Source organism: Xyrauchen texanus, chromosome 34 (assembly GCF_025860055.1).
Source record: "Xyrauchen texanus isolate HMW12.3.18 chromosome 34, RBS_HiC_50CHRs, whole genome shotgun sequence".
NCBI lineage: Eukaryota > Metazoa > Chordata > Actinopteri > Cypriniformes > Catostomidae > Xyrauchen > Xyrauchen texanus.
The window spans coordinates 6,805,707-6,820,330 of record NC_068309.1 but is presented as its reverse complement, the minus strand read 5'-3'; the positions used below and the strand labels follow the sequence as shown (position 1 = coordinate 6,820,330).

The following is a 14,624-nucleotide window of genomic DNA, read 5'->3' as shown; positions in this document are numbered from 1 at the left end:
ATTAAGCGAGAAGTATTCGGCTGGTCATGTGATTCTAATATGGCAGCCAGCCCCCATGTGTGGACCCTCTCCATGTAGAATAAAACAGCTTTTATAAGGTTACTGAATATTTATTTGATTATTTAAGTAGGGTGTGTACCTTAATTTTTTTTTGCCTATCCGTTTAGTTTTTTGTAGTGTGAACAGGAAAAACAAAACACGTGAAATTCGTGGTTCATCTGATTTAAAAATCAGACTTTTTCTTAATGCATCCCAGTCTAAATAGTCAGATAACATTTTGTGTTTTTTCATCATTCATTTTTTGTGATGTGTTGTTATGTCAGGTGTTGTGATGAAACATACTGTATTTCAATGCATATGCCATCCTTTGCCATTTTTTTAGCACTGTTGTTTGCAATGAATGTGTTCAGATGTGGATGCTGCCCTCAATGGTAAAAAATCCACAGCCAACGTCTATCCCATTATTGCATCATACTATACTATGACAACCAATGTGGACATTCTAGGAAAAACAACTGCAGAAAATAAATCTGGGGCCATATTCCCAAAAACGAAAGTTCTTAGGATAAATTATGAGAACGTTCTTAAATGCAATTAATAAGAACATTCTTAAAGGTACAGTTCACCCAAAACTTTAAATTCTCTCATCATTTACTCTCATTAACCCTCATGCCATCCCAGGTGTGTATGACTTTCTTTCTTCAACAGAAAACAAATGTAGATTTTTAGAAGAATATCTCAACTCTACAGATCCTTACAAGGCAAGTGAATGATGATCATACCTTTGTAGCTCCAAAAATCACATAAAGGATACAAAAAAGTAATCCAGTTAGATGTTAGATGTGGGTAAGAAAATGTAAGCCCTTTATGTTTTACACTAAATCTCCACTTTCACTTTTACATCTAAAAGCCACATGTTGTGCCTTTTTACTTTCACTTTAACATATGAAAGTGAAAGTGTAGATTCAGAGTAAAAAAAAAGGAATTATATTTTAAACCGTTTCTCACCCACATCTAACATATCGCTTCTGACTATATGGATTTAACCACTGGGTCATATGGATTACTTTTATTTGTTAATTTGTTTATTTATTTGACAAGGACGGTGCTCATTAATCAACTGAATAATTACTGTAAATGAGCCAGAATTAGCCATATAGGCTAACTTTAATCTGTTGTCCCTTATGCTTCCTTTGTTTGACTTCTGGGGCTACAAAGGACTGATCACCATACACTTGCATTGTTTGGACCTACAGACATATTTAAAAAATTCTAAATCAGGGATGTCATGAGGGTGAGTAAATAATGAGAGAATTTTCATTTTTGGCTGAGCTATTCCTTTAAGAAGAATGCGAAATACTAGTAACTTCTTAAGTTTGAAAATAAGAAGAAAAGAGTCATTTAGAAGAATTTTATTCTAAAGAACCATTAGTGAATCTTACCCCAGATCTGGCCAGTGACCTCATTACAGTATAACTTGCAGTTTGTACAGGATTTTCCCTACAGTGTGAACAAAGCCTTTATTAATGGGAAAACCAGATTTCAGATTTTAGTAATTGGCTTAGCGATAAGGTTGGGCTATAATTGTTTGATAGAAATGTGTTGCAAAACCTAAAAGGTTTTTGATCTACTGTAGGAAAATGTCCTTCTTGGATATATCACGTCTTGCATGTGAAAGCTAGGATAACGTGTATGTTTACTAATTTATGCTGCACTCTTGATAATCCATCACATTTAGAGTGTGTATGATGCAGGCCAGTTCCTTCACATTGCTGCATTGGCATGTTTAGGAAGTCCAGGTTCAACTGCCATTCTTGGGTAGTGATCTTTGCCACGCACGTTTACTGTGCCTGTATCTAAGTCTGACAAAGCCCTCTTTTGGCGATGCCCTCAAAGAGAAAATTGGTTTGTCATTTTTTATTTACTAAAAATGCATAAAATTTTCTTTTAGGTGTCCCTTTTGGGGTTTTAGTTATTTTTTTGAACAAAGTCGATGGTAAATGTGTGTGTGTTGTACCAAGTTTCTGCATGCATGCACGTAGCCTTTCCTCTAGGCTGACCACACGGGAGTGGAGGTCGTCGTAGTCGTACGCTCCCATCTCATGTTGAAGGAGGCCCAGGCTGGCCGTCAAGTTCTGCACTTCCTCTTTAAACTGCTGAACCAGCCGAGCATCGGCTTTGTACTCTTCGAGAACGGGGATCAGTGGACGCAGCTCCGCCATTTTTGCCTTTATGGCCTGAAAATGCGCAATAAAGCATGCTCAGATGCAAATTGGGCCTCCCGGAATGGTGGAAATGTTGGAATGACAAAGTGCCATCTAGGCTGTCTGAGTCTAGCTGTCTACATTGTATTGTACAGTCTTGGTTTTGTCTAATGTTGTATGTGAGGGTGCATGCATCAGTGTTTGTGATTGTTGATCTGTACACTCTTTATAATAAAGGTTCCACAAAGGGCTTTAGAGCATGATACATTTTAAAAGGTGTTCAATGGGGTTTAGGTCTAGAACTGTCAAGTTCATTCACACCAACTTCAAAATGGTAAACCATTTATTTATTGACATGCCTCTGTGCACAGTGGCAATGTCATGCTGGAGAAACTGTCACAATCTACTGAAAATGTATGCTTGATTTTATGCACCTGGTAATAATGGATGTATTTGAAATAGCCAAAGCGGTTAATTCGAAGGTGATGTCCTCATACATTTGGTCATATATATGTGCTGGTGTTTCAAAAAACCCTGTAGGTCTTCTCTTTCCCTCTGTTAACAGATGATACCTTAAACAAATACGATATGAATAACTTTTCTTATTCCTCTATAAGAACTATATAGCCAAATGGAAAATGGTTCTTGATTTGCTGAACCAAAGAACCATTGAAGAACCTTTATTTTTAAGAGTGTATGTTGAATGTAAGTGCATGGTATGTGTGCTTGTAGAGCCAGTGAGAGACCAGAGGCCAAACGGCAGTAAATCTACAGAGATTCGTATATAAATTATAAATCTACATTCATTTAACGACGAAATGAAGCGCTCTGAACACGATCAACAATTGGGAAAAGACTTTATTATTATCGTTTAGAATGCAACAGGACACATGCTAAAATTACAAATCACATACAACAATGTGGTATTAAGATTTAATTGTTTCCTTCAAACGCATATATCTCCAATAACCAAAAGACTCATATTGACAAATAATATTACAAATAAAAAAAAAACTCAAGCAATCCTGGCAAGGATGATAATAGTAATGCTAATAATAAAAATAATAATAGCATTATCAGTGTAACTAAATAATAATGTAGATAATATAAATAAAACGTAACAATTCTTTAAAGTAGCATGCAGGAGGGGATCTGATTGGTGGTTGGATAAGGAAGGGGGAGGAGTGTTTCTTACAGCTAATGTCGAATAGAATATGAGAATCGTGACATAAACAGCGTGACTGACGCCCACTTCAGCCAATCGTGGGTTAGACCTGCATCTTCTGGCCTCTGGTTCTCCTATCATGTCTTTATATTTAGCCCTGCAAGCAAGAAACAACACACTCAGCACAGAGAGCTAACTCACTAACCTATCTAACACATTCACTTGCTGTCACGCTTGCTTACATGCTCACACATCCACACTCAAGTGTTACAAAGTGAAACTATATTGCATTCCATACTTGTGTAAGGTTATACGCAAAGTGTGGGCGATGGGGTGTTTCAATAGTGACCAAATTCGTACAATACATTATAGAAACCGAAATGTGCAGATCCTTATTTTATTAGGGGTACTTTTTCAAACTTGTCCAAGACCGTTTGTCCAATTTACACGAAACTTGGCATACATAATCTACAGAGCCTCCTCACAAATGTTATCAAAGAGTTTTGATATGTCAAAGCACTTTGAAGTTACAGTCCAATAAATTATTTGTGCATGGCTCTTCTTTACATTTTGACACACATGTAATACATTTTAGATGCTAGGGGGCGCTATAACTTAAGAAAATCCTAATTGTGCATCTGCCAGTTGAAATTTCACAAAAAAAACAACTGTTTCCACAGGATTCTTTCAAATTTGCCTATTTTGGTCACGTTTTTACACATGTTCTTGGACCCCAAATTTGCCACTAGCAGCTATTTTTGTTTTGTTGTTTGTTTGTTTTTTATTTATTGTTTAGTTTGATCTTTTTTGGTGTTTTTTTTTTATTGTTTTAGCTTAAATGTTCGTAATACATTTCTTTTGAGTCCAAAAGAAATGTTTTTTTTTATATAATTATAATTATTTTTATTTTTTTTACAATATTGCACTCAAACAAATCTTTACATTACATTATTTTGGTTAAATGGAGCAGGTCTGCACATTTCGAAACAGGTATGCATGCATGAAATCTACCGAGTGTGTGAGCTTGCAAGAGAGTTTGTGTCTGGCCACATTAATTGTTTTTGGACTGTTTTTCTGTTGCATCTTTACAAATTTTTACTTTTGTCAAGAATGCATTCATGCAAAATGTAAGTATGTGTTTAAAATGTGTAGGTATAGTTTGTGGAGGTACCTTGTATTGCTTGGCGATGTTTTGTTTGTGGTTTTCTTCCACCTGTCTGAATTTGGTCTCCAAGCCACGGAGCTGATCTTCCATCTTCACCACATACTGCAGGTCCCTCTGGGTCCGCTGGTCCAATACTTGGATTGATTGCGTCATGTTCTGCACCTATAAAAGAGACACACATATGCCAGAGATATAAATGTGTGTAAATATTCAGTGCATTAAAACAATCTTGAAGTAAAACTTAGAAGACTTGTGAGATTGTGAGATTATCTACAGATATTTCACATCTACTAATGATTGTTTGCCTTGATGCCAACTATGTTCCAGAGGAACTCATTAACTGTGGTTAGGCTCATCCCTCCAGGTCACTTTGATGTCCTGGAGGAAATCCGTTGTCATAGATTCGGCATCTATGGCAATGTTACATTAAAAGACAATGTGTTGCTCAAGGGCGACCGAGTAGAGTGTGAAGAGTCAAGAAACACATGATCACTGGTTACTATGATTCAGGAGCAGTCATCTCGGTTACCTTCTCCAGTAGCTGGCGGAGTTGTTTGGTACGGGCATCTCTCGAGCACATGGTCTGCTGAGGTGCGACGACCGTACACACACACCTGCCCTCGCTGTCCTGAGCTGAGCTGTACACCTGCCAGGACTCCTCTGGGTTAGCGGGTAACACCTGTCAAAGAGGAGAGAGAGAGAATAGAAAGACAAAGAAAGAATAGATCTGGTCAGAGACAGACCACTCGTAGTATGGCTGCACGATCATGACAAAAATCTTAATTTCTGATTTTTTTCCTTACTATTATAATAGAGTGCAACGGTCTTCCGGATGTAAAAATCCCATAATTTTTTTCCATAGGCGAATACATTTTTAGAGATGACTTATAAAGCTTTAAAGACAGACCTACAGAGAGCTATAAGGTTGTTAATCGATTCTGTTGAAGCAATCCGTCCAAGTTATTTCAACGTAATTTTTTAGTGATCGTGTTTACTAGCGGAATTCCTGGTGAAGAACTGCACTACCCATGAATCCTAATGAATCCACGAATCAGAGAAAAGCAGACCACTCCTATGATGCACTACGAATGCAGCACCATTTAGATAGGAAGTAAATATCAGTCTCATTCATGAACACACACACATAGATGAATACAATGAAACACACATGTTGGACAGATTTAGTTGTGCAGGTCTGGAAAGTCCCAAATCAATTAAACAAAATCAAATATCCCAATCAATCAATCTATCTATCTGTCTGTCTGCCTGTCTGTCAAAATAATATATCTGTCTGTCTGCCTGTCTGTCTGTCAGTCAAAATATCTATCTATCTGTCTGTCTGTCAAAATAATCTATCTATCTATCTATCTATCTATCTATCTATCTATCTATCTATCTATCTATCTATCTATCTATCTATCTATCTATCTATCTATCTATCTATCTATCTGTCTATCTGTCTGTCTGTCTGTCTGTCTGTCTATCCATCCATCCGTCTGTCTGTCAAAATAATCTATCTATCTATCTATCTATCTATCTATCTATCTATCTATCTATCTATCTATCTATCTATCTGTCTGTCTGTCTGTCTGTCTGTCTGTCTGTCTGTCTGTCTGTCTGTCTGTCTGTCTATCCATCCATCTGTCTGTCTGTCAAAATAATCTATCTATCTATCTATCTATCTGTCTGTCTGTCTGTCTGTCTGTCTGTCTGTCTGTCAAAATAATCTATCTATCTATCAAAAATATCTGTATATCTATCTGTCTGTCTGTCAAAATAATCTATCTATCTATCTATCTATCTATCTATCTATCTATCTATCTATCTATCTATCTATCTATCTGTCTGTCTGTCTGTCTGTCTGTCTGTCTGTCTGTCAAAATATCTATCTATCTATCTGTCTGTCTATCAAAATATCTATCTATCTATCTGTCTGTCTGTCTGTCAAAATAATATATCTATCTGTCTGTCAAAAAATCTATCTATCTAATTAAATTGATCTAAACCTCAAGACATATAGGGATATGCTATAGCCATCAAACCATAATTTCATCTTTCAAAACATTCAGAATCTAATTTAAATCAACTATATTACTTGACAAGATTTGTTTATTCCTATCCAAAAAAAGAAGAAGGTCAGATTTCACCTACACTTACACATGGTTATTTTGTCTTGCTGTATTTGGCTATTTTTCTGTCTCATAGTGATTATTTCACACTTTTCCACACTGTCCTATGTGACATTTAGTCAACCAGGATATCCGACTACTTTCTTGTATCACACGAATTAAAGAGGGTAACACTAAATTATAGCATCTGAGTCATATTGAGTCAATGTAGCACATAGAAGTAGCTAAATGTAAATATAAATATATTTAGTAACAATACAAACAAAGCATATTTCAAAGCAACTCTACAAAACAAGACCAAAGAACCTCATAAATGTAAGGGGCGTTCACAAACGACACGTTTTTGCGTCTCTTTCACGCTATAACTATCTTTGACTTTGCGTCGCGTCTCTCTTCCTGAGCGTTGCGTTTTCAAGACGGCGTGTCAAAACATTTTAACTTCCCGTCTCATTCAAATTGCGCTCTGTTTTTAAACTCAAAAACGTGTCTTGCGTGAACACTCCAAGCGTTAAAAAGCTAGACAGCGTGCAACGGAAAGGAACAGAACAGGAATGAATGGGTCTTCTGCTAAAATCAGTTGTATTCACTTTAACTCTTTTGAACGCCTGTGTGTGAACGCCTCGTTAGGGGCTGTTCAAACCAAACGCGTTCTTGCACCAATTATTATTTTTTAAATAAAATAAAAGCTAGACGCAGAGCAAATAATTAAACTGAACCCAGGTGTCTCGAGACGCATTTGTCGCATGTTTACACTAGCACACAATTGAAAAAGATCGTGGATGGAAGCAAAAAATCGTTCTATGTGAACGACCCCTTATAATGTTGAAAGACGCGTGGAGTTGCATCACTAAAATACGCACAAATGGAAAAATTATTTTACATATCAAAATACTGAATATCTGAACTTTTAATCTGAATTCTGAGTTGGTAAATAACCCGACACTTACTCCTATACTCCGGTCCGGATAGCCGCCCTGCGCCGCGGTTAGTTTAGTGGTGTTGAGCCCCACCAGTGATGGAAGAGTCTGGGACATCCAGTTGGTGATCATGGCCATGGTGCTGAGCACCACACCGATCTTCAGCAAAGGCACCGACATCTCTGCTCTCTGCGTTTGACCCCAACTTTCATTATTCTACACGCGCCACCGGGGAACCGTAACGGCGGGCATCGCTGCCCATGAGCGCCTCGTGAATCACTATCATCTTCATTAACATTATCTCCTCTAACGGCCCCGGTTCGGACGGTCTCAAGGTGCTCATTCTGACGTTTGTTGGATGTTGAATAGAGAGACTCCTGTGTGGTAACAGTGAGACCAAGCCAGAAACCTGTTGTCTGCGCGCGCTGGACACGTCTGGCTTTTTTTCCCGATATCCGTGCCGCTTTTGTGTGCGTCCACGCCCTTACTGGTCCGCCTTCCACGCGCAAGGGAATTACTCGGGACGGGCTACAACCGAGCACACCGACTTCTCCGTGGATGAGAAAGAAGGCGGCGCCACGCGCCACTATTTAAAGGCGCGCGTGATATCAAGACCCCCCTCTGCTCACGAGACCCCCCCTCACGCGCCATCGGGGACCTGCACTTATTTGGCAACGAATCTTTTAACTCTTGTGCGACCTTTGGGACATTTTTGTCTTTTTCATTGTTTTTGAATTGAATGGAATTTGATTATTTCAACCTCAGTTCCTATTATACATCTATAACACACTGTGTAGACAAAATACTTACACTCAACAAAAATGTCCACACTAAAATCATTAAAACAGCAATATTTATATAAAATAAAGTCTGTTCATTATGGAGCCCTGGCTTCAAAATTTGGCATTTTCATATTTTCCACCAGATGGCGCCATTGTCTCATGTTTAGCCTATGGAGCAAATACATGCTTTTCCCACAATTTTCTTTTTGCAGTATTATAGAGCACTGCAGGCCAGTTTAATAAATGATGCAGCTAAAATTGTGTGGGTGTGTTGGTATGGATGTCAGAGTGTATTGTATGTGTGTATTGAGAAATTGTGTGTGTCTGGGCAGGTTTAGCTATACTTGTGAGGACCACATTTTTGAAAATGTCCTCACAAATATAGTAAAAACGACTATTGAGGACCTTTTAGCTGATCCGCACAAACAAAAAGGGCTCATAAATCAGCTAAATTATGTTTATCTTTAAATCAAATGAAGTGCACAGGTTTCTGTGAGGATTAGGTTTAGGGGTAGGGGATATAATATATCATTAGGCTGCTATAAAATATATGAAAGTCTATCAGATGTCATCACAAGTATAGTAAAACCAACATGTGTTTGTGTGTGTGTGTGTGCGTGTGTGTGTGTGTGTGTGGTGTATTTATCACTTTGTGGGACAAATGTCCCATAAGGATAGTAAACCAAATTTTTGACCTTGTGGGGACATTTGTGGTCCCATGAGGAAAACAGCTATAAATCACACTAAATTATGTTTTGAAAATGTAAAATGCAGAAAGTTTCTGTGAGGGTTAGGTTTAGGGTAGGGTTAGGTTTAGGGATAGAATATAAAGTTTGTACAGTATAAAACCATTATGTCTATGGAAGTCCCATAAAACATGGAAACACAACATGTGTGTGTGTGTGTGTGTGTGTGTGTGTGTGTGTGTGTGCGTGTATTTATCACTTTGTGGGGACCAAATGTCCCCATAAGGATAGTAAAACCTGACATTTTTGACCTTGTGGGGACATTTTGTCGGTCCCCATGAGGAAAACAGCTTATAAATCATACTAAATTATGTTTTTTGAAAATCTAAAATTGCAGAAAGTTTCCTGTGAGGGTTAGGGGATAGAATATATAGTTTGTACAGTATAAAACCATTATGTCTATGGAAAGTCCCCATAAAACATGGAAATACTACGTGTGTGTGTGTGTGTGTGTGTGTGTGTGTGTGTGTGTGTGTGTGTGTGTGTGTGTGTGTGTGTGAAAAACAACAGTGGCATTATATAAACAAACTGGCATTTAAAGGGTTAAGATCCTGAAAATGAATGAATATTTGGTAGTAATGATCATGACTGATGTTGGTTAAAAAATTAACTAATTGAAAGTGGAAAATAATATTAATATATAATATTATTATGGCAGTTTTTTGACATGGACATTTTTGTCCTCTATGGATCTCAGTGTAACTTTTGTTTTTTTATTATTGACGCACAAGGGTTAATGGGCCAATATTGTCACAGCCACTTGCCCAGGAAGGTTGTAAAACAAAACACACCAATGTCACGCCCTACTCCATATCAACAATACCTTAGTGTTAATTTAAGCACCTTTTCATCATGTTAGGTCACTTTCATTGGAATCATGAACTCCGTTAAGACATTAGAGGGCATGCATCACCATATCATAAAGGGCTGAGGGATAAAGGACACCATAAAGGTCATATTTAGTATAAAAGTCTTTATTGCAATCTTAAAGATGTTTTAAACATCCTTGTTTTAACATTTACATTTGCACATAATTAATATATGGGTTTTTCCTGTTATGCAGTACCTTCAGAACCATGTAAAATAAAATTGAATATGATTGAGTTGTATTTTATGGAAGTATTAGTGAAAGGGTGCAAATCGAATAGGCTCTGGTCTAGCTCAGACACTTTATTCATTCTAGTTTTTATTTACACAATGGCATAGGCAAATAAATTAACATAACTGCACAGAAATTAAGGTGATTTCCTTCATGGTGGATTTTGATATAATCATATTGTTTTCTGTAACTTTATCTAACATTGCAGAATGTTTTAGAAGTGAGAAAAACCAATACCACAAAACATCACAAAATTCATAACATATATTGCGGCTTACTGATGTATCTGCTGTTGTTTCCCACTAAAATGATGTCATTTCCCAGAGGATGATGTCATTGAGGAACTGGCTATCAAAGTAATTTTATATATATATAGGACTATTTCAATTTAGAAATGAGTGAATATCACCTGGGAACATTATTACAAATTTACTTTTGATAAAATATTAGCAATAAATAAAATAAATAAATAAAAACATTGTTTTAGTAAAATAATCAGTTTATTTATTTTCAATATATGAAGACATACTGCATAGCCTAGATGAAATGGTACATGTTTTTTATATGTGTTTTATAGGAAACAGATATACTTTGTAACAGTAAAGAAACGCCCTGTGTGAGCGCAGACACTCAGAATGTGTCTCTGCATAAGTCTGTTAAGAATGACTCGAGCGCCCCCGTATTGCAGTCAGTGGTACTGTCATGCGTTTACACCGACCACTAAACATGTGCTGTAACGTAATCCGGTCCTGGCAGTATAACAGAATGAGTAGTGGTCTCGTGCATCACTGGTTTACACCTCTTATTCACACACTCAGGCAGACATCAGGCATATATATATATATTTGTATTATTAATATTAGGCTACATTGGAGGAACATGTCCCTCCACTTTTAGAAACTTCTGTGTTTTAACTTTTTGGGAGATCATTACTTTTCAAAAATTATTTTATTTGCATTGCTGTTTGTACATATATCTAAAACTTGATGTAAAGGGCAGAAGCTTTCCGGTTGTTTCATAAATAAACCAATTTAGTCCAAAATAAACTGCTACTTCGAATGAAAACACCAATATGTCAACGGTATGGTACTTTACCCACACTGACCTTTGAGAGAGACCGAGAGAGCCTGAGAGAGAGATAGAGAGTGAGGCAGACATATAAAGTGTGTGTCAGACATCCAGCTGTGTAACTGTCAGCATATCTAACCTCACTTTAATAAAACATCATACAGAAAACATCTAAAACACTGAATCTAGGGCATATATTCTTTCCGGGCCTGTACTGCTTATTAAACACATACTGTTGTTTGGTTGTGGAAGTACACACCCACAAAGATCCAATCTTTCTGTACTGGCTTTAAATATCTTGCTAGGAAGTTCTGGATGGGACATACTTTAGTCCACCTTACGGGTAACATCAGGCTACCATACCACTCTATATATATTGATGCATTTTGTGTGTAAAGAGAGAGAGGCATAAAAGAGAGAGAGAGTGGATGACTGATGGAGCAATAGACATAGAAGGTCACTTTAGCACAAATCACCCTGGGTTAGAGCTCGTTTGGCCTTGAGATATCTGTTTGTGTATGTGTGCAATAAGCAATACAACTTGAATCATAAAGGCTGCTTGTTTTTATTTCGAGATTAACGAGCATGTCAGAGCAGGTTGTAGAAGGATGTTTTGCATAAAAATAGCATGTGGTCCATTACAGGTCCATTATAAAATTGTTTGTGTGTGTGTGATTTTGTGCTGACCTTTAATTACATACTTACTTTAGCCTAGCTTAATTCATTGTTCTTGATAAAATCAGAAATTTTTTTTGTTACAAAACTGAGATTCAGTAAAGCAATGTTTTTGGTCAATGAATCAAGCAATCAAATTTAGTGCCAAATGACTGGGTTCATTTGTTCATGAAATACCAGGAATTTATTATTGGGGTTTATTAACTATTTCTCCATAATATGCAAAATACAGAGTCAGATTGGGAAGGAGATAAAATGTAAAATTCCAGATTGTTCCTCAAACATCTGGCTTTAGACATCTTGGAATATAATGCACAGGTAATATTTTGAGTTAGACAGCCCGTCGCTTCTAACTTTCATAGTATGAAAAAGAGAGCCCAGAAAGGCATATTGGTTTGGAACAACATGAAGGTGAGTAAATAATGACATAATATTATTTTTGGGTAAAATATTACTCTAAATAATCTATACAGCATGATCTCATGAAAAGTATGTGATGTGGCAACATTTTTTGCAAAATGATATACAGTATACTCGTATCACGGTAGTTTCAAGGTGGAATGTTTTTATGTTTTAAATAAAGAAAACCTACCTACCTCCCTACACTAAACCTTAAACCTAAACACGGCTCCAGAGCCAAAAAATGACTTAGGAACCACTGGCTCCTAAACTGAATCATTACGAAGACAAATGGCTGTTTTTAGTCATCAAATCACAGAATTGCTCGATTTAGATTGCTGTTCAGAAACAAGATAGAAAGGGGGCTTGGGTAGCTCAGCAAGTGAAGACTCTGACCACCACACCTGGATTCGCGAGTTTGAATCAAGGGCGTGCTGAGTGACTCCAGTTATACTTCCTAAGCAACCAATTGGCCCGGTTGCTAGGGAGGGTAGAGGCACATGGGGTAACCTGCTTGTGGTCGCTATGATGTGGTTCTCGCTCTCGGTGGGGTGCGTGGTGAGTTGTGTGTGGATGCCGCGGAGAATAGCACGAGCCTCCACACGCGCTAGGTCTCCGCGGTAATGATGTAACTGATGTTCATCCTACACCACCTGGATTGAGGCGAGTCACTACACAACCACGAGGACTTAGAGTACATTGGGAATTGTGCATGCCAAATTGGGGAGAGTTGTGAGTTCACTGAAGGCTGACTTGCTAAGAAAGTGAATCTGATTCAAACTGCTAACCTGAGCTCCTCAGTTCCAACCCACAGTTCTTTTCGGGTGTAAGAACCGGTTCAAAATATTCATTTGTTCAGGACTCTCTCGCGCTGGGTTTTTTGTTGCGTGCGGTACAGCAAGCTCGCACACTGGTGGTGCGTGCTCTAAAGATGTTTTCAATAACTCACAAGATGATATCTGACGAAACCGCATATGTACGCACCCAGCCCAACGCCAATGGCGACTATATTTTAAAATATTGTCGCAATCAATTATTTTTGGTTGCAATTGAGACCATTTTAGCCCTGCTAAACCACGTGAAATTTACGTGACCATTGCAACATTTTTGCAAACCAAAATGACATGCTGTAATCCACATTTGGCTGCAGTTTCCCATTTAAATGTCCAGCGGGGGGGCACAAAAAAACTAGTGAAGTTATGTTGTAATCAGACGAGGTTTGTAAGGTGAATTTTAGATGGATGTTTTAATGTGTAAAATGTACCTCCCTAACCTAAAACTTTAGCCTAAACCTAACCCAGAGTGTTTTAAAACCAAATTTGTCATGAAAAGCACATTTCTGATGTTTTTGAAGTAACCCCATCATTTTGTGTCATTTTATGACACTTTCATATTACTTTCATTTTCATTTAGAGTGCCCTTGTCTGGTCTTGAACCATGGTCTTCTGAGCCTAAAGTCCAACACTCTTTAAGGTGAGCTACCACGGAAGCTAACCATGCTAACCATTATTTCTTCAAATAATGTGTTAGAGTAAAAGAGTTTTGATAACATAACATGCAGTGTGTGAATACAACAAGAATCTCACGTACACAAGGAATTTGTTTGTGGCAATAGGAGAAACAAGTGCACACAGAACATTACAGTGAGTCACAGAATATACAAAAAGGTAAGAGTATAAATAGACATACAAATAATAAGACATATAACAGGATGGCGTATGTACATGTGCAAATGGTAATGTATGCGCAAGGAAGGGGTATGTAGAGTTATTGAATTAAATATGTGAATTTACATTACATTTACATTTATGCATTTGGCAGACGCTTCTATCCAAAGAGACTTACAGTGCACTTATTACCGGGACAATCCCCCCGTAGCAACCTGGAGTTAAGTGCCTTGCTCAAGGACACAATGGTGGTGGCTGTGGGGATCGAACCAGCAACCTTCCGTTTACCTTCTGATTACATTTGTACATGAGATATTTATTTACATTATTACACTATGGGGGAGTCCTGAGGCAGTTTAATCGTCCATTAGGAAAATAGCCTGAGGGTAAAAACTGTTCTTGTGCCTGAACGTCCTGGCAATCAGTGCTCTGTAGTGCCGGCTAGAGGGCAGTAGTTCAAAGAGGGATTGGACAGGTTGTGTGGGGTCAGGATTTTTCCTGAGGTCTAAAATCATCTCCACTGTTTTGAGCATGTTCAGTTCAAGGTTGCGGTGACTGTACTAGATAGCCAGCTGATCAACCTCCCATCTGTATGTAGCCTGGTCACC

The 14,624-nt window shown here is 37.8% G+C and overlaps 1 protein-coding gene across 2 annotated transcripts in view; it reads right to left on the bottom strand.

Annotated features, from left to right (window-relative positions):
- Positions 1 to 14,624, bottom strand: part of olfm1b (olfactomedin 1b) — a 42,999-nt gene that overhangs the window by 16,490 nt on the left and 11,885 nt on the right. The window contains exons 1-4 of one of the 2 annotated variants that reach the window (XM_052104095.1): positions 7,611 to 8,166; positions 5,064 to 5,213; positions 4,541 to 4,696; positions 2,018 to 2,237 (exon numbers count right to left, since the gene is read on the bottom strand). In XM_052104095.1, the coding sequence (XP_051960055.1) occupies positions 2,018 to 2,237; positions 4,541 to 4,696; positions 5,064 to 5,213; positions 7,611 to 7,760 (676 nt within the window). In that variant the 5' untranslated portion in view covers positions 7,761 to 8,166. Of the gene's footprint in view, positions 1 to 2,017; positions 2,238 to 4,540; positions 4,697 to 5,063; positions 5,214 to 7,610; positions 8,167 to 14,624 lie in introns of those variants that run through there. The other variant, XM_052104096.1, reaches the window with a different exon arrangement.